This window comes from Acanthochromis polyacanthus, chromosome 3 (assembly GCF_021347895.1).
Source record: "Acanthochromis polyacanthus isolate Apoly-LR-REF ecotype Palm Island chromosome 3, KAUST_Apoly_ChrSc, whole genome shotgun sequence".
In the NCBI taxonomy this organism is placed as follows: Eukaryota; Metazoa; Chordata; class Actinopteri; family Pomacentridae; genus Acanthochromis; species Acanthochromis polyacanthus.
The window spans coordinates 27,839,652-27,867,489 of NC_067115.1; the positions used below are offsets into that span (position 1 = coordinate 27,839,652).

The window sequence follows — 27,838 nt, forward strand, 5'->3', positions numbered from 1 at the left end:
GCTTTAATATGGCTAGTAACAGAGTAATTTATGATTATAAGTAAAACTAATAGTGATTGTGACATTTAGGATGTGTGTATTTGACATAATTATCTTTGACACTAGCACAATTTACAGGTGCATTTTTAAGTATTTAAAATAAAAAGCATCTATTTTGCAAGTATTCTATGAATTCTAATTTTAAAAATATAACTTTCATGATTGAAGTCAATCATTTGGATGCATTTGGTCACAATGTCGGAGCTGCAATAATTTTTAATCAACTTGAATTGCTCATTTAAAGCTGTTTGAACATGAGAAAAAAGTTTGGTTGTAAACTATTGCACAGAGCAGGTAAAATAATGCGGAAACATAGGAACAATTTAACAGATGATCACTTTTTTGCTTAATTATTATCCTTAAAGTTCAGTGTGATATTTCAATGTTAGCTTTGGAGTGGACTTTAGCATCAACTGATTCATGGAAAGTTTATTTAAGTTAAATAAGTGTTTGCTGTGGAAAACGCTGTAAAAACAGACCGACTAAAGCAAACAGCTTGAGGCAGTGTGCGGCTGCGTTTTATTTTGAAAGGCACACATGAAACGTGTCCGTTGTGCTCGCGGATGTTGTTACGGGTCGGTGAAGACTGTAAAGCCTCTCAACTTGTTCAAATCTGTTCTTGTACAGGCAAGAAAATAGTCGCCATGGCGTCCGCGCTGCCCATTAAGGTAAAAAACCTCTAATTAAATGTCACATTTCCACTTTTAGTGAAGGCGCAAAGAAATCAGCAGCGACGGTCATTTCCTGACAGATGTGCAGCCATTACCGGGAAAAAAAGGCTCTCATGTGCTTTAGCATCGTGTTAGCAAATGTTGTTTATTCTAGTTTGAATTAAATCCGAGTAAATCCAACATATAAGCGCTTAAAGTGCCGGTCTGTGTGTGAGCTTGGTGCCGTTAAAGCAGCTGGAGGTGAAGCAGCCCAGGTGGAGCTGACGAGGCACATGGCCGAGACGGAACTGTGACTGGCTGCAGGATGTCAGACATTTATACAGAATAAAACAGTTTAAAATAACTTAAAATAATGCAAAGTGCTTCTCAGTTGAATTTAGCAGAGTCATTTGAATATTAAGGTTGAGAGCTCTACAAAAAATGCGATAAAATGCTGCTTTACCGGACTGTGATTATTATTTAGGCTGAGACCCTGTAGTATTATTTAGTATAGAAAGTAGCCTAAATACTCAAAAAATATTAGGCTAAGACCACTCTGTGTGACAGTAATTATTACTGAAAAGGTAAGACCCTACAGTAATAGTAATGATCAAATTTGACCTAATTAAGTTAAGACCACTTTATGTGACTATGATTATTATTACTTGGTCTCGGACCCTGTATCACGATTAAATGTGGAAATTAACATAAATAACTTGAATGTATGGCTAACACTCCTTTTGTGACTGTTATATTGCTTAGACTGGACTGGCTGGACAGTATTATTAAATATAGAAAGTAACCTAAATTATCTAAAAATAAGGTTAAGACCACTTTGTGTGACTGTTACTAAGGCTAAGACCTTACAGTATTATAAAATATAGAAAGCATCCTAAGTAATTTAAATGTAAGGTTGAGACCACTTTATGTGACTATCATTATTGTTATTATTGTTCAGGCTATGACCCTACAGTATTCTTAAATATAGAGAGTAACCTAGCTAATTTAAATATAAGGCTCAGACCATTTTGTGACAATGAGAAAAATCTTCCTGACAATAATTAACTTGATAGGACAGAAAAACATTTGAAGAGTTTATTTGCAAAAACAGATAACTCCGTTTTGATATATTTTCAGAAAACATTTTTTTTTATCGTTTACTTGAGATAATATCAATCAAACTGAAGTTGAGTGGCTTTGACTCAGTAGAAAAATACATGACAAAATAGAGAAAAAAAATATTTTTATTATTATCTCAAGTAAACAATAAAAAATAAGTTTTCTGAAAATTTATGAAACTGAGTCTGTTGCAAATAAACTCTTCATTTTGACTTTAGTAACTTTAACAGTTTCACTTTACAGTATAATACTATTCAGTTGTGATGAAGCTCAGTTTTCAGCTCCGTCACAAATGTTTTGTGTGTAACTTTTAAACTGGGGCTGTGTGTGACCTCGAACCTGACTGAAGTGAAGGAAAGCACACAGCGTCATGGAACTAGTTTTAACAATTTAACACACTGAGTGTCTGGGACTGTGAATTAAGGCTAAATAATTAATTCATGTGTTATCAAAGTTGCAAGGTAACCAAAAAAAATATCCCAGTTGTAGCCACAATTTAATGAAGGTCATTAAAAAAATACCATTCCCACTAAAACTCATATTGCAATCTTAGTATTTTTCGGAATTTATTTATTTTTATATCCCTTATTAAAGGCATTATGGAGGATGGTTTTTTTGTTTAATTTGTCTGATTCACATAAAATGAATATACTGACCTTTAGTGGACTTGTATGTATGGTTTCTAAAAGAATAAAAAAAACAAAAACAAACTGTGGACATGGCAGGACCTGAAAAACATCAGCCAATCAATGCGCTCGGACTGAGGCGTTTGGTTTGCTCCCTTTCCTGTCAATCAAAAATCTTCCGGCTCAGGCCGAGTTACGTAGATTACGTACGCCTGGCGTTAGCTGGCGACTTGTTTTGCTCATCTTTTTTTACATAATGGCAGATAAAGATCCAGGGGGACCCAGCCGTAAAAGACAACTTCACGAGTGCTATGCAAGTTTCTGCAGGGGGGCGTTTCTTTGTAAATGTTAAGAGGGGGGGTGAGAGAGAGGTTGCATGTGCACATGCACATGCTACGTTCAAAGTCGTAGGAAATTAAATCTCCTCTAATGCCTTTAAGGCCCACGAGGGGAAATTCTACTTTTCGCATATCCCCCCATCTGGGGGGTCAGAGCGCGGGGTCAGCCGCGGTACAGCGCCCCTGGAGCAATTAAGGGTTATGTGTCTTGCTTAGGGACACCTCGACATGAGCACGATGGGCCGGGGATCGAGCCGCAACCCTCGGGGTGTGAGACGGTCACTCTACCCACTGAGCTATGCCGCCCCCAGTATATTATTAATAATAATAATAATAGCAATATGATTTTTTTCGAGAAGCAGACTTTACATTTTTGTGTCAATTGTTAATGAATGAATTTCCCTTCGGTGATGAATAAAGGTATTCTGTTCTGTTCTGTTCTATTCTATTCTATTCTATTCTAGAAGGCAGCTATTTATTCATACTGTTGAACTAATATAGTCACAATGGATTACGTCAGTTACAATGTTTTGTTTTTTAAACTTTTCAGATGGATGTTGTTGCGTCTTTACGATCTTGAAGGAGAAGACAGACTGTGGTGCTGTTGAACTGTGTTACATAATATGTTTTGTGAGCATAACACAAAACGGTTCAGCAGCACCCGGAGCTGTATCCTCTAGAATGATTGTAAAGTTGTGACAGCATCCCTCTATAAAACAAAAACTGGACATAAACTTTATGAAAATCATATTTTTGGCAGCGCTATTGTATTAGACTACATCAGTCCAAGTGACACGTGCCTAATAAAGTGGAGTGTAAATGAGGTGGAGGGGGGAAAAAAAGATGCCAAACCATTTTTGTATCTGTCTTCTCATATTCCTAAAAAACAAAAAATAAAATCAAGAAAAAAAACACTGGAATACACTAGTGTACGACTTTGGCAAAGTTAAAACTGAACGTTTATCGTCGTAATGATTACTTGATAATGAAAATAATTGTTATTTGGAGCCCCAAATATTTGTCTTTGAAATATATTGAAGTATAATTAAGATGGCTTAGTCAATAAACTTGCCTTTGAGCGTCACTCTTAACGGACTGTAAACACGTTCAGAAGCTAATATGTGATTAAAGTACTTGAGCAAATACGTTTACCTTCAGGCAACAGTTAACTGACTATTAACAGCAAAGTAAACATGTAAAAGCAAAGCTAAGAGTTTTCCATAATGACAAATAACGGCATCAGGTCTTGTCATCAAAGTCTTCAGTACATCATAGAGTTGTAACTCTGCTCATATTTCTGTTTTTATTTCTCTAAATTGTGGGCAAAATACATTCTGCAGAGGTTGATTATTAGTGTTTTTAAATTGGTGTAAAGATACAGGATTTCTCCAGGTCTGGAAAATTAATTGAGTCACTTCAAAACAAGGCTTTAGAAGATAATAAAAAGTCCTAAAAGTCTTTAATATGTCTCTGTCTGCCTTAGTCAGTAATGTGAGTTTCTTCTAAAATATTTTTTCACCTGTTAACTGTCACCTGGTGTGACACTGAATCCTGCAAGCAATAGACAATTAAATCCCTTATTATTATTATTATTATTATCATTATTATTAGAGTTATTATCATTTGTAAGGATGGACTATGATCTCAATGTCATCATCTGTATCACTCAGTAAAAACTTTTAAAATTAAATATCAACTGACTAAAAATATTTTTTAAATAATTAGACATACATAGTAAATATGCTTTGTTTTACCTGTAAGCTGAAGTATTTATTTATTTATTTTTTTTGTTATGGTAACTCAGTAAAGAAGTCAGAAAATGGGCAAAGTGTCAATTTTTAGCACATACTTGAGCTGAATATATTGAACTTGTTAGTCCAGCTAATTATTTTGAGATGCCTAATAATATTCTAGGTAATGATTGTTCTGTTCTGTTTGGAAGCAGGATCGTAAAATGGATTTTAAATTGCCTTCTGTGTGGTATCAAAGTTGTCAGTTTATTTCAGTGAAACTAGCAGAAGCTCCGGCTCAGATATGAGCTCTGATGAAATGTCGATGTCTAAACTTTTCTCCAATATTTCCCTCTAGATTGGAATAATCGGTGGTTCAGGTCTTGATGATCCAGATATCTTAGAGGGAAGAACCGAGCGCTACGTTGACACACCGTATGGAAAGGTTCGATGAGTTACCATCTTGTCAAATAGAACAGTGTAAATAAGAAGTTCTAGTTGGGCGTATTTGCATGTAAAATAACTCCTAACTGTAGTGATTGTGCTCTTCTTGAACAGCCATCAGATGCCCTGATTCTGGGGAAGATAAAAAATGTAGAATGTGTGCTCCTGGCTCGGTAAGAGACGTTATTTTATTTTGCTTTCGAGTTGTGAAAATATCTTCTGTATTGGCACCATCTAGTGGACAAAGCTTGCACTTGTATAAGTGGAACGACTTCTGACATTCTTAGGCATGGGAGACAACACACCATAATGCCATCCAATGTGAACTACCAGGCCAACATCTGGGCCCTCAGAGAAGAAGGCTGCACACATCTGCTGGTCACCACAGCCTGCGGCTCACTGAGGGAAGAGATTCAGCCCGGAGATATCGTCATCATAGATCAGTTCATTGACAGGTTAGTAGGATGAGACCTCGTCAGCACATCAATGTTCAGATATTTATTTCTTTATTTATTTTAAATTTGCTCCCAGAACTCAGTCATTCATACCAGGACAGATTGTTACCCAAAAAGACGAAGGACAGAAATGAGAAAGAACTATGCAGGGAAATATGGGTCTTGAAGAATGTCATAAATTATTTTGTTGCACATACAGTCTAATTCAAAGTTTGGGGTCACCGAGACAATTTCATGTTTTCAATGAGAACTCACACTTTTATTCATGTGCTAGCATAACTGCACAAGGGTTTTCTAATCATCAATGAGCCTTTCAACACCATTAGCTAACACAATGTAGCATTAGAACACAGGAGTGATGGTTGCTGGAAATGTTCCTCTGTACCCCTATGGAGATATTCCATTCAAAACTTCCAACTAGAACAGTCATTTACCACATTAACAATGTTTGGACTGTATTTCTGATAAATTTAATGTTATCTTCATTGAAAAAAAATGTTTTGCCTTCAAAAAATGTGTTTCTTTCAAAAATAAGTCAAGCCAACTTTTTTTATACAGCACATTTAAAAAACAACCCAGGTTGACCAAAGTGCTTCACAGTTCAAAACAGAAAGCAAGACGTAATCTGTGAGGAAATATACCGAGCAAGGTAAACAATGCCATTTATCAACGTGTCAACGTTCAACTACAATCAAAAGCCAGAGAGTACATATTTGTTTTCAGTAGATACTTGAAGGTATCAAGGGACTGAGCGGTTCTAATTGGAACAGGTAAACAGTTCCACAGAAAAGACTTGGTCGCCTCTGTTTTGGAGTCTGGATCTGGAAACTTTCAGGACCATCTGATTAGCCGACCTCAGCCATAGTACTGGAGCATGGAAATTTAAAAGCTCAGATAAATAAGAAGGTGCCAACCCATGTAACACTTTTAAAAACAAGCAATAAAATCGTAAACAATTCTGAAGCCAGTGAACAATATGGACATTTCAAAGTGACCCCAAACTTTTGAACGGCACCGAATGTCTTGCTGTTATTTGACAGAAAGAAACCTCTTTTTCAAGGTAAAGTCGAGCATTAGAGGTCCATGTACCCTCAAACAGAGCTAGATTAAGTGACACATCATCCACCACTGTGAAAAAGCAAAATTGTGCATATTTTTTTATTTTCCTGCATCTCCCATGGAAACAGCTCAACCATAGCTAGGAATTAGAATTAGAATGGCTTTACTGTCATCATACATGGCATGACGAAAATATAAATAGCCTCTGCTGGACAGTGCACAACAACAAGCAATAAGAAATAAAACGTCTACATTAAATACTAAAATCAAGTGTACATATATAACAAGACAATATAAAAATTACAACATATGCAAAGGAGGCCAGATATATTCAATATGGGAGGTAAATGGAATGGAATAATGGAAAAAATAGAATAAGAACCAGTAAAATTCAATAAATATGTCAGAAAATTGCACAAAACTCTTAATTTTACTGTTCAAAAGTTTGAGGTCACTTAGAAATGTCCTTATTTTTGAAAGAAAACCATTTTTTTCATTGAAAATTAATCAGAAATACAGTCTAGACATTGTTATTGTGGTAAATGACTATTCTGGCTGGAAATTTTTAATGGAATATCTCTATAGGGATACAGAGGAACATTTCCAGCAACCATCACCCCTGTGTTCTAATGCTACATTGTGTTAGCTAATGGTGTTGAAAGGCTCATTGATGATTAGAAAACCCTTGTGCAGTTATGTTAGCACATGGATAAAAGTGTGAGTTTTCATGGGAAACATGGAATTGCCTGGGTGAATCCAAACTTTTGAACGGTAGTGTAAATAAAAAATAAATACAACAGTATGGCACAATTATGCTGCCATAAATGATTTAAAAAAGAGAAAAAAGTTCAATTTCTCTAAGTAAATGAAAAAAAAATCTGGAAACAACACATTTTTCAAGTGCTCACAGATGTTACCAATACTTGAAGACAAATGGTAACTGCATACATTTTCAACTGTTTCCGTTCTCGTATCCCACTTGTTTTGTGTAAGCACAGCCTGTGGTTCAGCCAAAAATAGATCATATACTATAGATAACGCAGATAGCTCTACATATAGATAATGGAATAAAGTGATTTTGATGGATTATCAGGATTTTAAACTTACATTTGGTCACAGATGAGTAGTTTCAAGACCGTAGTTGTTGGAAATCAAACGATTCTAAAACCTGGTTCTGATAAAACAGTGTAATTTTGGTTTTTATTTTTTTGATAACATGCCTTTTGGGGTTCAACAAAGGGACTTGTTTTAGAGTCAGTCTTGCACACAGTCTCCAGTTTGTGCGAGTAAAATGGCTACATTGTTTGCTGATATTTTATAAAAGAAAGACTGGTTCTGTTAATTGTACTGATGTGTTTCTTTAAATAGAACTGAACATCTGTCAGAAATTGTTGTTGGCTCTTATCCTGTCTTCCCACACATCTCACTGACAGGATTTGTGCTACTGAGTGACAGATGGTGTCCCGGTAACTGATTCAGCATGTTTGACATCCATCTGTCAAAACTAACGTTTGTTATTTTTCTGTTCTGTGGGAAAACAAATCATCACCATCAACTGGATATTTTGACTGATTATCAAGTGTCACAGTTTCCTTTAGGCTTCAGTGAGAATTAACAATGTTGTAGCTGTGACATTCCACCAGTGGCATGACAGTTTATCCAGAACACAAACTTCGCTGTGAAAGTATTTCTGAAAACAGTCGTGGCTTCTTTCTGTTTGTCTTTTGTGCCACTCGGTGGATCATTTTCTTGAAATTGCAAGAATTTGAGCTTTGGGTTCTCGTGTGTTCAATACACCCACCTGTTTAGAGAGGTGTTTTTTTTTATTATTTTAGAATCATTTATGAAGCCGAATTTGTGGTGGAGATCTTTCTATTATTTTGTTCAATCTATTTACATTACTGGTCAAAAGTTTTTAAACACTCCATTTTTTCCAATTTTTTACTCCTTAAGCTTCAGTGTACCGCCGGCGGTACACCTACTAATTTGCATAGGAATTTCAAGAATGTCCGACGGCTGCAAACCCGATTATACAAACACTATACACCGATGGAAAGCTTAGATTCTCATGAATCCGCCGGTATAAACCACTTTCAGATGCGATTACCACAGCGGGTGAGAAAAACACATTTGTCCGACAAAAACGAATATTCATCCATCCGTTCTCTATACGCGGCTTCAACGCACACAGCGCGACTCACATTTCCGGGTTTATTATTACACACAAAAAAAAAGATTCCACAAAAAATGGCCATAATCCAACCTTTTACATCCAGATGACACAAGCCAGTAAACTATTTTATCCAAAACCTGTCCTGAAGGCGGTATAAAATCCCCGAATCGGTCATTGTCAAGGAAATGCACCTCGCGATGCCCGTCCAATATTCCCCGTATTTTTCGTAATTTTTTTTATTTAAAAATAGAATATTAGCGATTTTTTAACTGAAAACGGCTGGAATTGACTGAAGCTTAAAGGGTTAATGTCTCATTCTACTCTGAAATGAAAGCATAGAACAAATAAAGAAATTAAGTTTAAAAAACAATTTAGAAACCAAAATGTATTATAAACTTTTGACTCATCAAAGTAGCCACCTTTGGCAGATAGAACAGCTGAACACACTGGTGGCATTCTTTCCACAATGGAGATCAAATATTCTTCAGAAAGTTCCTCCCAACTCTGTGCAGAAGTTCCTACAAATATGTGGTTCTTGTAGGTTGCTTTGCGTTCACTCTTCTGTCCATTTCATCCCAAACCAGCTCCATGCGGTTTAAGTCTGGACACTGTGCTGCTACTCCATGTTTTCAAGCTTACCATCGTGTTCTTTTTTCCTAAGGTAGTTCTGGCATCACTTAGACTTATGTTTTGAGTTATTATCTTGCTGTAGGATTAACTCCTTACCAACTAGGAACATACCAGAGGGTTCTGCTGCAGAATGCTGTTGTAGGTGTTTAGGTTCAGGGTTAGGGTTAGGGTCTCAGCAGTTCAAATTGCAATAGGTGATTATAAATTCCTCCTTAAACACACTCACTGGTAAACTTGATCATATCTTTCAGTGTCATGGGAAATGGTGCTTTCTCAGCAGTTTCTGACCTCAGGGCTTCTACACATGTATACTTCCTTTGTAGCACACAGAGCATCGCCCGTGGGAGTGTTGTACTTAGCTAAACAACACAAGATGCAAGTTGAGACATGCTATTTAAATTGAATTGGATGAAATATAACTGCTTGGATTGAAATGAGTAATAAGTCGCCATCCCACAGTTGTGTCAGTGTGTTCCCCTGTACGACTGCATCACGTTGCCCGTGGCTTCGTTGACTGCTGGTGAAGTGAATGAACTACCAGTATCAAGCACAAACAAGATCTATTTATCTGAAATGAGGAAGTTGCCTGTTGGAACTTGCTCAGACTTGTCCCGCAGCATGTGACAGCATGCTTCTGAAGGCCTCACTTTATGCATTCACCTCTCCCAGCTTGTTGTTGACAAACCAACCACTGGGTTGCTAATAAATGAATGTGTACTCGGTGCGGTTTCACCCACAATGTCTCACACTGTCTGAAAGTACATAAGGCACGCTTCTAAGTCCTTTATTTAGATTCTTTTCATTAAGTTTTCACTTTGCTTTTGACTTTAGCAAATCTTTTGATGTGATTAAAAACGCTAAATTTCCTTATATTGGCTGAACGGAATCACAACAATCTCAGCTTTGCTGGACGGGTTATGTATGCCAGCCTCTATTATATAAAAAAATAGTTAAAAAATTGCAACTCCAGATGGCTAAAGCTAGCACAGGAGCTTATTTATGGCTTGATAAAATTACTTAAATATTACACTGGTTTGATAGACAGCATACATACGTTAAATAGCAATAACAGAATCTAAAACAAAAACACAAATTAAATCCAAAACAGGTACATAATGTGCACTACCAGTCAAAAGTTTGGACACACCTTCTCATTCATTCCTTTTTATTTATTTGTGTTGTTTTCTACATTGTAGATTAATACTGAAGATGAACACTTTTTTTTATTACAACATAATTCCATATGTATTCTTTTATTGTTTTGATGTCTTCGGTATTAATCTACAATGTATAAACATAATTCAATAAAAACCACTGGATGAGAAGGTGTGTCCAAACTTTTGACTGGTAGTGTAGCTTTTGTACAAACTATATTATTTATAGCATTCATAAAATCTGAATAGTGGTGTAATTTCCCAAAGCTTTTGGAGTCTTTTTGCAGCATGTACGCAATGCATAGCAGCCAGCAGGACATCTGTTTTGCCGTCCACGAATTATGAACATATTTGATAATTAGAGGGTGTGGGAGGCATTCTCTGCAATAATGACTTTAATGAAATGCCAGGCCAAGGTAACTTGATTTCTCTTGCATAAGTGAGCATTGTACTCGGCTCGTGGTTTATCTCACACACCAGTGTTGGCTTTTAGCAGGGCAGAGCTGCGGCTTGCGGAAAATATTTAAACACTGACTTAGTCTTCCTCTGCCAGGGTTATGAATAAGAGAAAGGGTTGGGCATCATCCTGAAAGAACACTGTTAAAACATTCATATTTTAGATGTCTGAGATAATTATGTGATGACTGTGTAATCCGTGGGAAAACAAGAAAAGCCAAGCTGTATTATGAATAAGCATTACTGAAAAATCCTTTAATTTCCCTGTGATATAATGATCCATAGTACCATCAAAGGTTTGGGCACACCTACTCATTTAAAAGTGTTTTATTATTTTTTAAACCATTTTCTTCATTGTAGAATAACAGTAAAGGCATCAAAACTACATTAAAAAAACACACGGAGATTTATTTAATAGGCAAAAAGTTTCTATTATTCAAAAATTTAGCAACATATTGTTTTGCTAACAACTTGACACATTCTTTATTCTGTCAATCACCTGGAGCGTTTCTTAAAATAGTTCTCGCAGATGCCGAACGCTTGTCAGCTGCTTCTCCTTTCACTTTGCGGTCCAGCTTATCTCAAACCATCTCATTGGGTTTAGGTTGATGATTGTGGAAGCCAGATCGACTGACGCACCCCTCTATCGTTCTCCTCCTTGGTCAAATAGCCCTTACAGAACCTAAAGGTGTGTTCTAGGTCATTATTCTGCCAAAAAACAAGAGTCAAAAGGGTGTATTTAAATCAGTTTTAGTCAAGCAAGAACAAAAAGACATTACTTGAAACAATGAAATATTTAAGATGAGCCAGAAAAGAAGAACTGGTGTATTGGAATGAAAGGAAACGACAGGAAGCAGTGTAGTTATGATACACTGGATGCCTGCAGATAAGCCCAATGTGGTAAAGGCTTCATACGCAAAAGAAACACTTCCACGTTGTACTTTGGTTGACTTGGGCTTTGTCTCTGCGTCTGGTGATTTGCCAGATGAAGATGGCGTCATCTGGATGGCTGTTGTCTCCTTTGTCATGCATGTAGGAGGAGGCGATTGCAATCATGGTGCTGTCATTATGGAAGGACAGTGATGCAACGATGGTCGGCTGGAGCTGATGCACGCTTTTTGTTGGATGGGTCCCAGATGATCGCCAATCCATCTGAGCCATCTTTTGCAAAGGTGTTATGAACACTGTGAAATGAGGTGGCATTGACAGGGAAAACCTGCTTAATTCCATCCTCCTTTAGTCCGTGGCACTTGAAGGCACACTTCTTCTAAACCTCCTGACTTGACTTGGGTCCAGGTATTCCACCGCTCCACATCCCTCAGTTGAACTCAAAACGTAGCCCCACTTGTTGGGGAAGACTCTATTGCAGCAAGTCTGATACTTGAGGCTGGACTCTCCTTAGCTGTACATAGCCCATGTTCCTCAAATCCCACTTAGATAGACCTGTTATGGGCATACCTAATGGGATGGTGTGTCACAGCAATACTAGTGTTCTAGCCACCATCACAACATAATGCCTCAGAGTGGGAACTACCCATATAGATAACATCCATTCACCTCCTCTGCATCTTGCAAAGACACAGTGGTTGGAAGCAAAAATCAAAAATGTGGATCAGTTACACCAAAGTACAGATTTCTCCGTTCCTTGTACTTGCTGGCCCGGGCAGTTCTCTTCTCATTACTGCTCTCCCTCACCAGTGGTTGCAGCAGTTCTGTCTTGAAAGCCTGATTCACACGGTCTCCTCCCAGAATTGATGTTGAGATGTGTCCACTGCTTGAACTCTGGGACACTTTGATGTGGGCTCTATTCTGAGCTGCTGTTATTTGGTGATTTCTGAGGCTGCTGCTCTTCAGTTCCTGTGCAGTCTTTGTCGGAGCCCGCTTTCATTAGAGTGTTTGGTTTTTGTGACCACACTCAAAGGAACTTTCGGTGTGGTTGTTTGATCAACTGACTGTCCTGTCTTAAAAGAATCTTAAAAGAATGATATGCTGTCATTTCGCTTTAGTTGAGAGAGCTCCTTGCCATATGGATTACTGCAGTCACTGGAGGGCTGTTAGCTGTATAGACTATAGCAGGGGTGTCAGACTTTGGAAAGTGTAGAAATTACAGAGAAGACATTAAGTGCAAGTTATAAAACTGCAAATTTAAAATAAATTCTAGACCTCGAGAATTTGTTTTGATCATAAAGTAAAATACTATGTTGTTCCCTGTTCTTTTGTCGTTTTGTGTCTCATTTTTGTAATAGTTTGTTTTGCTTTTGTTGTTTTTTTGTCTTTTTTTAATCTGACTTTTGTCTTTTTGGTTCTCATTTTCGTCTTTTTGTGCTTCCTTTTTGTCTCTCTTGTCTTTTTTACCTTATTTTTTTTATCATATTGTGTTTTGCTTTATTCGTTGTTTTGTGTATCGCTTTTGGCGATTTGTTTTTTTTTTTGCCCCGCTTGTGGTGTTAGTTTATTTTTTCTCATTTTGTTTCTGGCTTCTGTCATTTTTGTCTTGTTTTTGTCATTTGTCAATTTTTTTTGTCACTTTGTAACTTTTTTTTTTTGAATGTTTTGTCTCTGTAATGTCATTTGTGTCGTTTTTTTTCTAATAGTGTGTCTCATTTTTGTAATATTTTGTCCTGTTTTTGCTGTTTTTTGTCTTTTGTCATTTTGATCATAAAGTAAAATACTACATAGATAACTGCGACTAAATGTTTGGTGTCTTTGTAGACACTCTGATCTGTAAGTTGTAATGTGTAAATGAGAAACTGAGGCATAATGTTGTTGAAATTGAATTTACTTTTCCTAAGAAATTTCAAGTTGTTCATAATGTTTGGTTAAAAAAACAAGATGATTCCTTAAATGTGAACTTTTTTTGCACTAAAACAAGGGAAAGCTGTGGAGTTGTGGTTATTTATAGGTTATTGTGCTGTAATTTAACTGGTCCGGCCTACTTTAGATCAAACTGAATGTGTCCCCTGTACTACAGAGTAACACTAGAAACCCTGAACTCCACTGACTCAGCAGAGCAAGAAATACTAATTGTTGGGGTGAAGCTTGAGACTTAATGATCAACCCGGGTCTGGCTTACAAGATTATGATCATGATTGTGACACAATAACTTTTTATTGTAGTAATTTTTGCTTACTTGCTGCTTGATGACATCTGCGTTTATGTCATCAATAATTCCTATGATTCTTTAGTCCCCAGAGAAGACCTGCTGCTGTTTTTGCGTAATCGCCTGATAAGAGCAGAACAACTTGGAGGAGGCAGTTTGTTGAATTAGCAGCAGAGGGGTCGTTGTCAAAGGTGCTAATATCACTAAGCTAAAACTAGTAAAGACAAATCGGAACGTGCAATTGTTTGTGTAAGAATTGAATCTGCAAATTTTTAATCGTGACGGCCTGCTGTTGAATCAGTGTTTTTTTTCCCTCCATATTTTCTTTTTTCATTTTCCGATCTTATAAAGTCAAATCAAAAAAGTTCAATTGCCTACATTTTTGTCTATTATTATAAGTTTGAGAATTCAGTATTTCTTTTGGATTTGACTAATTTGCAACAACAGAACCCAACAGGGCGGCATCTGTAGTTTGGCTTGACGATAACTTTCAGTGCGCTTTCCTTCTACTGCCAGGACCACCAAGAGATCTCAAACGCTGTACCATGGGCATCCCACCAGTCCTCCAGGTGTGTCGCACATCCCCATGGCTGAGCCTTTCTGCAACAGAACCAGAGAGGTGAGTCTGCAAATTTACCTGTACCCCATGTCATACATGTCACATGCTATGCTGCTTAGGATTTGTCACAATTCTCTGTTTTGCATAATCATCCTAAAATGAAACTTAATCAACTCGTTTTTTTTATTATTTCAAGTTTTCTAAAACAAGGCAAGGCAAATGTATTTGTATAGCACAATTCATAAGATGCTTTACAGTGGAAATACATTCAGAATATTAATCATGAAGATGATTTAGAAGCAGACATTAAAATCATGCATTAAGCTCACAGAAACGAAACATAAAAGTGCATTAAACGTCAAGCAAACAGGTTGAGCATCTAAGACAAAGCTGCAGTAAACAATCTGGTTTTCAGGCCTGATTTAAAAGAGCCGGCAGTTTGAGCAGAACTCAGGTGTTCAGGACGTTTGTTCCACAGGTGAGGAGCATAATAGCTGAATGCTGCTTCACTACTCTTGGTTCTGGTTCTGGGAGCACACAGTAAACCTGTCCCTGATGACCTGAGGGCTCTGGATGCTTCATATGGACCTAATAAGTCCAGGATGTATTCTGGTCCAAGATCATTCAGTGCTTTGTGGACCAGGAGTAAGATTTTGAATTCTATCCTTTAACTAACAGGAAGCCAGTGTAGTAATTTGAGGACCGGTGTAATGTGGTCCAGTTTCCTTATGTTCAGTAGGACTCTGGCAGCAGCGTTCTGGATCAACTGCAGCTGCTTGATTATTATCTTGTGAAGACCTGTAAAGACACCATTACAATAATCCTACCTAAGTACAGAGTCACAATAGCCACATTAATGGGGAATACACCAGAGGTTGGAGCAAAACAGCATTGTCCTCTAAATTCCTACTTTGTCTAATGCTCGGCTGGTCACGTGACGCAATCGGTCCACAAAAGCCATCATGTGGTGAGAGTAGAACCTGCCTTCCAAACAAACATCCGCTTATTTGTGGTGGACTGAAAACAGCAGACAGATAAGCAGTTACTACACAGGTAGTGATTCATCCTGAGGTGGATTGCTATTTGGAACATGTACACAGTTCCCCCTCCTTCTCTTGTTTGTTCAATGAAGACTATTTCGAGCCTCCTATCTCGGTGCAGGTTTTGGTGGAGGTGGCGCGTACTCTGGGGATAAAGTGCCATGTGCGAGGGACAATGCTGACCATCGAGGGGCCTCGCTTTTCCTCGCGGGCAGAAAGCCTGATGTTCCGCCAGTGGGGCGCCGACGTCATCAATATGACCACGGTGCCAGAGGTGGTCCTCGCCAAGGAGGCCGGCTTGTGCTATGCCAGCATCGCCATGGCAACAGACTACGACTGTTGGAAGGAGCACGAAGAGGCGGTGAGTGGCAGGCTGGAGGTCGCAACTGCCGTTTTTCATTTCTTTGGTGTTTCTGGTGTCCTTTCAGTGTCTCGAGAGCCAGTGACAATGGATGACGCCCTCTTAATGCGCTGCACTCGACATCATATCCTGCCTGGTCTTTGTTCTCTGTTACAGCAGCACGTTAAATCTCGTTTGTGCCAGCCTCAAAATAGTTTTTATTTACCACCTTAGTCTAGCTAGCATCACTGAAGGACTTCTGGCGTAAAAGCTGCCAGCAGCTGTCTGTTGCTACTGTTTGTCTCAATGGCTAAAATGTTTGCTGTTACCTGGCAACGGTGTCACCTGCCCCGGGCGTAACCATCCTGATTTTAACTTAGAAATATAAAACACGCTTGGTATTCTGCGGTCAGCCCCAATGAGTCTGAGCAAGTTGGGAGGGTTAAGAGTGGATCTGTAAACCGCTTGCATTACCGGATAATCTGGGCATCAGAGCAGATCAGCATTCCAGACAAGATTTCTCCTCCCACTGTCGAGTAAGGGTGGATCGTCCTGAAACTCCTGTAGCGTTAGCCCAGCCTCCATGTGTTAAATGTGACGACTCACCTGTTAGCTGGTCGGTCAAGTTAATTTGTTTGTATAGCACGTTGCATACACAGTTAACCTTAATGTGCTGTTCAACTATTAAAAGTGGTTGAAAAGTTTCGGGAAAGGATTGGGGTCCTTATTTTTGAAAGAAAAGCAGTTTTTGTCCAATTAAGATATCATTCAATTAATCAGAAATGCAGTCCAGACATTGTTAATGTGGTAAATGACTATTTTAGCTGGAAACAGCTGATTTTTAATGAATATCTCCATAGGGGTACAGAGGAACATTTCCAGCAACCATCACTCCTGTGTTCTAATGCTACATTGTGTTAGCTAATGGTGCTGAAGGGCTAACTGATGATTAGAAAACCCTTGTTCAGTTATGTTAGCACATGAATAAAAGTGTGAGTTTTCATGGAAAACATGAAATTGTTTGGGTGATCCCAAACTTTTGAACGGTAGTGTATATTTGACACCTGAAATGGAGAATACATACAAATATTCCACAAATATAAAATAACCATTCAGCCACCATACAGCACACACACACACACACACACGTACATAGAGTACAATACTTAGTACAAGCACACACAGACAAACTGCTAAAAACCTGAGAGGAAAGGAAAGATTTAAGATCGCTTTTGAAGATACAACCGCAGCAGATTTCAGGTCATCAGGCATTTTTCTTCAAGAGAAGCTTCATCGTGGCAAACTGCAGCTTAACCTGATTTAGCTTGAGCTGCATTTAGGAAACGCATTTTTGATGATCTGATTACACAATAGCTAGTTAGCAGGTCAGAGCTAAGTGGCTGTAGGTGCTAGAAAACATGAGGTGTTCAACCTCAGGACGTTTGCCAGAAGCTCATAAAAAGCCAGACGACGCTAGAAGCAGGCAGTCTTGGCCAGGTCACTTTATGTAAGCGATTGCCTAATGATGGTTCCAGAAATATCCGAGTGTCTGACATTATCTGAAAATACAAAATAATTCCTTCCATTCAGAGGTCATGTTTTAGCAAATGTGTATGCAGATGTGCCATGGATTCCAATGACGGATTGTCTACTCTATTGTATCCCATAATGTGTACTCATTCATGCGCACCATTGTTGTCAAATTACAGACACAATGGTCATTTCTCCTTCTTCTTTTAATAAACGCATTGCTACCTGTCGGATAAAAACAACAGCGCATTTGGAATGGAAATGTAGTACGAGTTTATTTGCATGTAGAGCGTGGACATGAGAGGCACATTCAGATGCCAGGTGTCGGCTGACTTGTGAGCGGATCACCCAAGACGCATGTCAGCGCCAGGTGTGAACAAGATGCACAAGTGTGGACCACATGCGGCAAGCTGTTCAGTCAGACAGTTATTGCATAATTATACCCAGACCTCCCACGATAGCTCTGAGACAGTAGAAGGCCTGATAGGATTGTGGCACGGCTCATGTCTTCTCTCATCTCGTACACAAAAATGACGACAGCCAGACGGTCCCATCTTTCCAGAAGTGTGGGAACAAATAAGCACGTCTGGGCTTTTGTAAATACTGTCTGATCCCCTCTGACACTCTGGTCTGGTAGCGTTAACATGAAAATCTCGACTTTCTGCGTGGCACAAATCTGCTCTCATCATCAGCGTGTGATCAGAAATCATGGGGTTTTCTGTCGAAGATAAACAGGACAATGTGAGGTTTTTGAAGTTTGGACACTTTTTGTTGTCGTCATTCCAAAAACTCAAGCGAGCCCCAGAAACAAAAAAAGAAATAAATGAGGTAAAATGAACTGAGTAAAATGAGTTAGTCACACAACTTACAGGGAATATACGATGACATTTTGTGCTGAAAAGGATAAACGTTTACATGATTGCACTCAAGAGGGACACGGTTTTAGTTCTGTTTACTGCTGTTCAGTCACTGCTTCAGCAAAATGGAAATAATTCGATCTTCCTCACCTTCCTGTTTGTTACCAACAAACCGATTCTGCTTTTTATCAACCTGCTTGGATTAAGGAAATATTTACTAAAACGCAGTAAAGCTGCAGATAAATGATGGCACTCTATGTATAATGTGCTGCATGGATTTTTTAAAGCACTAGGACATAATTGTTTCCTCTTTCTGGTGTTTCTGCTCTCAGCCAACAGACACTATTATTTCTGTTATAAAAGTGTGTGTGTGTGTGTGTGTGTGTGTGTGTGTGTGTGTGTGTGTGTGTGTGACTGTGTGTGTGTGTGTGTGTGTGTGTGTGTGTGTGTGTGACTGTGTGTGTGTGTGTGTGTGTGTGTGTGTGTGTGTGTGTGTGTGTGTGACTGTGTGTTCATAGGAAATATGATGGGGGGCAGGATTTGGGAGGGATGTGGGGCTTTGTCTTTTTATTTTTTTTATTGTTTGTTTTTAACTTGTTAAGCACTTTGTGTTACTTTTGTATGAAAAGTGCTATAGAAATAAACTTTGATTGATTGATGATTAAATCAACATAAAAACTGCCATGTTGCAGATTCTACTGTTGTTCTACCACAATATTTAGCAATTAAGAACAAAAAGCAGTTTGTTGGCCTTGATTTACATAAAAAAAAAAGAGTTTAAAGTACTTGAAACGTGATTTTTGAAGTTTCTGTTTTGTTAGAAGCTCAGCACACCACCAAGGTGTTGCATCATTAAGACAAAAACAAAAATCTAGACCAGCTTGTTTTGCTTTTATCAGCGTGATGTCTCCTCCTCAGAGCTCTTTACCATCTGTGCTCTGTAAGCAGACAAGAGTATCTGTGGCTTTGTACAGCTTCCGAGTGACCTACCCTCGTTCAGGCGCTGCTGTGGATAATTCAGTTGATATACTGCGTGCGGGGGAGTTTTGGCTTATTTGTCACCAATCCAGCCCAGCTCAAACTCCACTTCCGAGTTCCTGCAGCTGACCTCTTCCCCCTCCTGTTGCAGAACTGCTCGCCACATCCTTCCGCTCCCCCCCCCCCCCCACCACCACCACCACGCTCCCTCCCCGCCTGATACTACCTCCTGGCCCCCCCCACTCCCGCCGTCGCCTTGCCTGCCAGCCTCCGGTGGAAGCCCTGCCAGAGGAGGTTGAGTCACACTTGAGTCATCAGCTTCACTGTCTTCATCCTGGCAAACACCACAAAAACACGGACCTAGTCTTTGAGTGTGACATGAAAACAAAGCACTCAAGGGACGGGTTAATGAGGGTCACAGGAGGTAGACATGAACACAGGACGGAACTAATGTTGTAACTTACTGTACCACGCGCCGTATGCCAGGCTGACTCATTTTTCAAACGATTAAATATATATTCTGAAGAATGCATTATCTTGACCATGTGACTGAAGACTCCATTTCAAATGTGATTAGAGAAGATAAATAACCATGCTTGTTGCGCTGTTTTGATTCCTATTTCCGCTCTCGTTGTAGTGGCGTGGGTCAAGTGAATAACACGATTGTTGTGTCATAGATACGGCAGCTCTTCAGGGTTTCATTAATGCCACACAGTGAGTCACTGGTGTAAAGAGTACAGCTGGCTGCTCGAAAAACAATATACCGTACTGCTTCTCACATCTGCACTTAAGATGGATTTGTCTTTGCTTTTTCTGTGGCTTCCACAGGCTCTGTTGTGATTTGATCGGACTGGAGATAAAACTTTGAGCTGCTCACCTTAACTGAGCTTGAACTTGTCCTATGCAGTTTCTGAAATAGAACTTAATGGGGCGATTTATTCAGGATGGGTGTAATGGTGCAGAAAATACACAGTACGCTAAATTTTGTTTTTTCATTTATTTTGAAAAACTTCAAAACTTAGTGCCTAATTGACCATAGTTCTTACTGTAACATACACTACCACTCAAAAGTTTGGGGTCGCCCCAGCAATTTCATGTTTTCCATGAAAACACACTTTTATTCATGTGCTAACATAACTGCACAAGAGTTTTCTAATTATCAATTAGCCTTGAGTTAAAGTTGCTGTAAAGGAGTTAAAATTGCTCGACATTAAAGTTGCTCCATATTAGTTAAACTAGTTAAACATATTAGTCTAAACAAGTTAGATAGATAGATAGATAGATTAAACATTTATTAATCCCACAGTGGGAGAATTTACATTGTACAGCAGCAAATAGAACACTTGAATCAAAGAAAGAGTGCAGCACACAGTGCATATATATAAATAAAAATTTTTCGTCAGAAGAAGAGAAGAAAGCAGTATTTACAGCAAATTTTTTATGAAATTGCACAGCATCATTTACATTCTTATTGCACAGTTTGTAAGTGGGTGAACTGAACTACTGGGATCAGGCTTGATAGTACAGTCTGACTGCAGCAGGAAGGAAGGACCTGCGGTATCTCTCCTTTATACACCGCGGGTGAAGCAGTCTGTCACTGAAGGAGCTGCCCAGTGATCTTACTGTTTCCTGCAGGGGGTGGGAGGTATCCTCCATGATAGACAACAGCTTTGTCATCATCCTCCTGTCTAACACCACCTACACAGGACCTCCAGATAAAGGAGAGATACACTACCATTCAAAAGTTTGGGGTCACTCAGACAATTTCATGTTTTCAATGAAAATACACACTTTTATTCATGTGCTAACATAACTGAAAAATGGTTTTCTAATCATCAGTTAGCCTTTCAGCACCATTAACTAACACAATGTAGCATTAGAACACAGGAGTGATGGTTGATGGAAATGTTCCTCTGTACCCCTATGGAGATATTCCTTTAAAAATCAGCTGTTTCCAGCTGGAATAGTCATTCACCACATTAACAATATCTAGACTGTGTTTCTGATTAATTTAATGTTATCTTCATTGGGAAAAAAATGCTTTTCTTTGAAAAATAAGGACCTTTCTAAGTGACCCCAAGCTACTGAACAGTAGTGTAAGACAAGTATCACTGCCTTTCTCTCTCTTTTTTGTCGACCATCTTGGCAAAGGTTTTTTTTCATATTTGTTTTGACTGTGAAGTCAATTGACCCACACACTCTGAGCAGAGAGGTTTATAGATTGTGGCAGTGCAGGAAGCCAGAACTAGTGTAGCAGAAGTTAACACATAGTACGTGTTTCCATGAGTTGGCACAGTGACTGCTCAGCTTTAAGGTTAACCATGTCAACATGTTTTAACTGGTGGACAACGACTAGTGCACCGTCTTTTTTCTGTTTTTGCAGAAGTACAAGGCTGTAAACATAAATAGACTTCCGATGTGAATACACTCCTATTAGTCAGTTTTGAGTGGAACTGTGTTATATCATCTTGTTCTGATTTTACATTATTCTATTGTCTGTATCACTGCCACCAAGCAAATTTTCTTTAAAGAACAGCTAAATTCATTGCCATTATTTAATATAAATTGAAATTTACACTGTAAACTATTTTTTTACATGACTTTCCTCTTTTAGCCATTTTGTGACACATGACTGTGATATGTATTTGAATATTCAACCATTTTGATTCAATCTGATTTTAATAATTTCTGGTAATAATAAACCAAAGCTCTTCAGATATTCACAAAAGGAATCCTGCTTCCCTCGCGAATTTCCCCTTTATTTAAAGAACAGGTAGTTTCATGGTTTATTTCCTTGTCAGACAATAATAAAAAGACACTAAACCACATCTTTAATATATACTGAGCTAGAGATGGCTTCAGCAGTTCACAAAGTACTGACACTGTTAATAAACTGATGTTTGAAAATAACAAATGCATACAGTATCAGTAAATTAATTCCAGAGATTAACCGAGACTGCATGGAGAATCTGAAAATATATAAAGATAACACAAGCAGCTGTGATTTAATAGATTGATGTCTTTGTCTGTGTGATGCATTCCTGTGAACGCTTTGTTTTGTTTCATGCCCTCCTCTTCACAATGCAGACATTTCCCATAGTGCAAGTAAGGACGCATGTCAAGATCTTTATTTGGGACGCACAGCATGACCGTGACATTAGAAGGAAGTGAAATTTACGACACTGTAAGTGATTCCTCTTGTATGACTGCGTGTTTTTTTTTTCTTCCTTTTTCCTTCTCCCAGGTCTGTGTTGACAACGTACTGAAGACGATGAAGGAGAACGCCAACAAAGCCAGCAGTATCCTGCTTACTGCAATACCCCAGATTAGTCAGATGGACTGGGCTCACACAATGAAGACCTTGAAAGTAAGCTGTCAACTTTTGTGATGATTCATTTCCACTCGCCGAGACTTTGGAGAAGTTATGAAAGAGGGTCTGTTTACCTTCTAGCTGGTTATCTGGAACTGACATTTCATTTAGAATGTTTTCAGTTTCACCGCAGCACTTCTTAAATGTTGCATCGAAAGAACAATCGAACCGTATGGCGCACGATCGCTGGAAACACCACCTGTTTATGTAAGCGATTTCTGCTACGAAGCGTTTCTGAGGTTGACTCAGACAGCGTGACACATTGTGCTGTGTGGTGCTGAGACTCACAAGCATGACCGATGAAGTCCTGCATGTTTAAAATGTCTACTAAATGGACAATAATAATCGTATTTTTTCATAGTAAGTGCAGGTAAAAACACATTCTCTGTATCTACTCGCAGCAAGTTGTAATTATGGCTGCAGTACTTTGAATTTGCAGTGAGGTAAGTTTAAGTTCAAAACGTATTTTTCTTTATTGGAAATGCCCAGTCTTTGGGAAAAAAATGATGAAAAAGTTTGAACTTAAAGAAAACTACACGTGACAGATTGGCATTTTCCCATGACTTGTGTAATTACTACAAAATGCATAATGGACTTTTGAACTTTAAAACATCTAATCAATGTGTGTTTTAAAAATTGTTTTATGTATAAAATGAGATGCCTAAAGAATTCAGCCACCTAAAGTCATTCACTACTTCAAGCTTAAGGACAAAATACGATAAAAGTTTAGAAATATTCTAAGTTTTAGTTTTCTTTTTGTAGGTCAATATATAATTGCGGGACTTTTTGACATTTTTGCTGTTTTCAGGCCAAAAGTCAACATGGCCGCCTATAACCAAACACCATATGGCATTTAAGAGAAAGATTCTTCTAAATATTATATACACATGTCAGTAAAATTGAGATTGAAAGATATTGTAGTAAACTTGTTGACATGTGATAAATCCACACTTGACTACTTTATATTAAATGACTAATAAAGGCTTGGAGTCTCTCCAGTCTTTTCTTCAGGAGGAAATGACATCATGCGGAGCAGGTCATGTGATCTGGAATTAACACACTTCCTTGAGAGGTGTTTTTGTAATGAGTAACTTAGTGGAAGCGATTTCTCGGACACAGATGCAATTTGTTTTTTTCCAGACAAAACTTTTATATATTGCCAAAAAAGAAATATCTGTCATGATTATCTTAACTTATGAAAAAGAATGCAAAACTATTTTTGAACAAGCTCATTTTATTGTTGTTTTGCTAATTAGAAGGTGGCTGTTACTAAATTTGAATGGTTATTTAGTTGACATTTTAGTGATATCCAATCATTTTTTATTAATAAGTGATTGCTTCAATAATAAATAATTCTGGAATTTGTAAAGACATGATCATAGTAAACATAATAAAGATTTTTTTTTAATTTTAAAAAATATCTATGTAAGATACAGCCATGGCCATAAGTTTGGACACAAGTACCATGACGCTTGTGAATCTTAGAAAATACCACAAAATTGTCACTTACAATATAAATACCAGTCATAGCCATCAACCAAAATGAAATATATTTCATATTTGATTGTGCTGAACTCCTTTCAGTGCTATCCGCTGAACTCATTGAACATGTTGGCTAATTAGTTTTGTCATCTGTTTGAATCTGCGCTCCTATGACAGAAGCTTCATTTAACTTCTCCCACAGCTGCTGCATGGTGGAGCAATTTGTCCTAAATCACTCAAAACTCTACAGAAAATCCAAAATTTTGCCTGAAATGACTTGACATTTGCCTAAAATAAGTTCATGAATGACTCTAAACTGGCTAAAAATGACTCAACTGTCTCAAAAAGGGCCAAAATTGGGTTAGACGGTGTTCAAAGTGACTCAAAACTGGCAAGAAAGTCTCGAAATTTAGCGACGGGTTGAAGAATGACTCAAAATGTGCCAAAAATGACTAGAAACTTGTCCAGATGTACCCGAATCACCCCCCACATAACCCCTCATAACTCAAATATACCCAGATGTGACTCAGGATATCTCATCTGGGTCGTAGATGGACGGTTGTAAGTTTCTCATAAATGTGCCTGCTATCGCTTTACACCGTTTGAATGACATATATGGAGATAAAGCTCCTTTCTTTCTTTCTGTTTTCGTTACAGTCAATGGCACAGTCTTCAGTAATGCTGCCAAAGCACTAAACATCTTGAAAAAAATGAAGCAGAGAAAGGATACCAGACTACGCCCGCACAAACTCCAACACACGGCAACACACTCAACTTTGCTGGTGGATTCGTCATCAGTGAATCACAAGAAAGTGCCTCACATAAATAATGCACATGATGTGTTTCCAGCTGGACTTTCTGTGTTTTTTGTCTCAGCTTGAAAATACACAAGCACAGTTGCACTCCAAATTATTCAACCCCCAGTTCCAATTTGGGTTTTAAGTACTATCTACAACTTTTAAGTTGTTTGGAGTAAATTTAACATACAAGTGGATTGTAAACTGCTGAATGTAACCAATAATACAAGGGTTTTCTCTAAATTCCACACAAAATGTTCATTTTAATAACTAGTGCAGGTTCAAAATTATTCAAAGGAAGGAGCATTCCTTATAAAGACACACAATTGCAAACCAAGTGTGGTTAATAATGCCCCAAGCTTTTATAACGTGCGTGAAAGCTAACATTAGTACTACAGTTGCAAATTCTCTTTTCTACATGCTTGGATTTGCATCTTATAGTTTAATATTGTATCAAAGTCAAGAACACTGCCCTAAAAAAAATAAGAAAAATGTCAATGTCCGTGCATAAGCACAGAAATGGATCCAAAAAGGTAGCATGTGCACTAAATTGTTCTAAGGATATTTTTGAAAGCGCAGTTCGCTAGTTAATAGGTTTACATGAAGTGGCAGCACTACCTGACCAGGGAGAAAGAATAACTTAACCACCACTACCCGCAGATTTCTATGGAGACAAGTGGCAAAATAGCTTGAATGACTATAAAAGAGCTACAATAAGATATTCCGACATCAGGAACTAATCAGTAACTGATATTTAGTTGGTACAGTAAGATACAACTTCACACCAAAGAGCTTCTTCAGCTACTCAAAGATGGGAATGTCTATTGACCCACAGCAAACACATAAAAATCAGCTCAAAATTTCTTAACACCATTTACATAGTCCATAGCCGTTTTGTAATCATAGTTTCCAAAGCGTTGAAAGAAAATAAGAACTTCTGTAGGCCTGTGATTTATCAGTATATATGGCTGGAGAGGGAAGATGACAATACACCCAATCTACAGTAAGGCATGACGGTGGCCGAACGCTGTTCTTGGCCTGATTGGCTTCATCAGGTACTGCAAAACTATAATAAGTAGAAAACGAGATGAATTTGAGCAAATATCAGAAAATCTCAGAAGCTAATTTCATGCAGACATTGAATAAGATGATGCTTGGGGACGACATTTGGCTTTACAGCAACAAGACCATGCTTACAGTATCACACTGTCTACTAAGGCTGGGTTTCCCAAGACATCCTAGAATATTCTAGAGTGGTATTGGTAGTTGAAGGATTGAAATCTCACGGGAAATCTTTACTGGGATTTGGTGAAGACAGTTGCAGCAGACATACTCAAGAATTATGCTGAACTAGGACACTTCCCCATGAGGAAGGAACTCAGATTCTTTGTTTGGATTACCAGAAGGTATTGTTTGGTTAAATATCGTATTTGCAAAAGGTTATAACAGTCATAAAATGCTCCAGCAAGTTTCAAAGACACTTGTCATTAGTCACACTTGGTTTGCAATTGTGTGTCTTTATAAGGAATGCTCCTTGAACCTGCACTAGTTATTAAAATGAACATTTTGTGTGGAATTTAGAGGAAAACCCTTGTATTATTGGTTACATTCAGCTGTTTACAATCCACTTGTTTGTTAAATTTATTCCAAACTTAAAAGTTGTAGATAGTACTTAAAACCCAAACTGGCACTGGGGATTGAATCATTTTGAGTGCAACTGTGACTCCGCTCTGCATACTGACTCACGGACCACTTTTTCATTTTTTTCTGGAAATGTTTACTGTCATCTTGTCACATATTTGGGTAGAAATATTAAATAAAAAAAGATCAACAGAAGATTTTAAGTCGTAGGATTCTAAGTAGATATTTTGTGGCTTTATTTTTTTGTCGCCTGTACATCAAATTTCTACATTTGTTGCCTGGAAGCCGTTGGTGTCTTCACTTCTGTTAATACAGGATCTGAGAAAAGAACGCTTTAGCACATGAGTACTTTCCTACTGCCTTAGTTGCAACACCAACTTTTCCTTTTTAAAGCTGATGTCTTGCAGTAAAACCCTTACAACGCCTGTACACACTTCTACAAGTCTTATTAATACCAGGAATGTTTCTGTCTTTGCTTGTCAGGGACCCTTTTTTAATATTTTGTGGAATGCTTTTGTTTTTATTTCCTCTTTGGAGATGTTTGAGGAATAAGAACCACATTTTATTTAGGATAGAATCTGCACTGTACATGCAAACCCTTTTCCAGCTTTAATTAGAAAATAACAGCATTTGACAGGTACAGGTACGGACTGCATTTACACCTGAAAATGTTTGATATATTGTACAATTTTGTCATCATGTACTGAAATGAGCGTTTTTGTAAGAGTGTTTGTCCTTTTTGTTACTTCTCATGTTAGGTCTGTATTCATTTCAATGTTTTTTTGTTTTTTTTTATCATAACGCACAAAACATGTAGCCTCCTTGTGTTCCCTCTATATTGCATTTTTCCAACAATAACAATACCTTATGTATCCTAAATACTCTCCAAAAAGTATTCAATGAGTTGTTGTCATGCTTAGACCAGTTGATAAAGATTAATACTTGAATAACTTGGACTGATTTCATGCATCTTAATTGCAATTGCAGTTAAAAATGTTTTATTTGTCACATCTACTAAGCACTAAAGTACATTTCTGGTCTTGATATAAAGTGTTTGCATTGATTTCAGGGTATGATTTGAGTCTGAACACCCTCTACTTGATATGTGATGATGCTGGAGGAAGCTGTCGGCCGTGCTCGTGTTAAAATAGACCAATAAAGCTTGATTCCGGACCCACGGGGGATTTTCTTTGTGATCAAATCTCCCTTTCGTCGCATGAAGCCACAAAACCTATTTGTCTGAAATCGTGGTGCAACATAAATGAATGGCC

The 27,838-nt window shown here is 38.1% G+C and overlaps 1 protein-coding gene across 1 annotated transcript; it reads left to right on the plus strand.

The window, feature by feature from the left end:
* The first annotated feature begins 563 nt into the window (after window positions 1-563).
* On the plus strand, window positions 564-27,740 carry mtap (methylthioadenosine phosphorylase). Its single transcript, XM_022193728.2, has 8 exons — window positions 564-707; window positions 4,861-4,947; window positions 5,061-5,119; window positions 5,234-5,401; window positions 14,490-14,592; window positions 15,694-15,933; window positions 22,522-22,644; window positions 24,787-27,740. The coding sequence occupies exons 1-8, from the start codon at window positions 603-605 to the stop codon at window positions 24,823-24,825; spliced, it is 924 nt and encodes a 307-aa protein (XP_022049420.1). The 5' UTR covers window positions 564-602; the 3' UTR covers window positions 24,826-27,740.
* Window positions 27,741-27,838: the final 98 nt, after the last annotated feature.

Excerpts from the sequence above, each read along its gene's own strand:
- mtap (XM_022193728.2), top strand. The coding sequence starts at position 603 with ATGTTGTTACGGGTCGGTGAAGACTGTAAAGCCTCTCAACTTGTTCAA. Across the intron at positions 708-4,860 it reads CGTCCGCGCTGCCCATTAAG|ATTGGAATAATCGGTGGTTC; the intron begins GTAAAAAACCTC and ends ATTTCCCTCTAG. Across the intron at positions 22,645-24,786 it reads ACACAATGAAGACCTTGAAA|TCAATGGCACAGTCTTCAGT; the intron begins GTAAGCTGTCAA and ends TTTTCGTTACAG.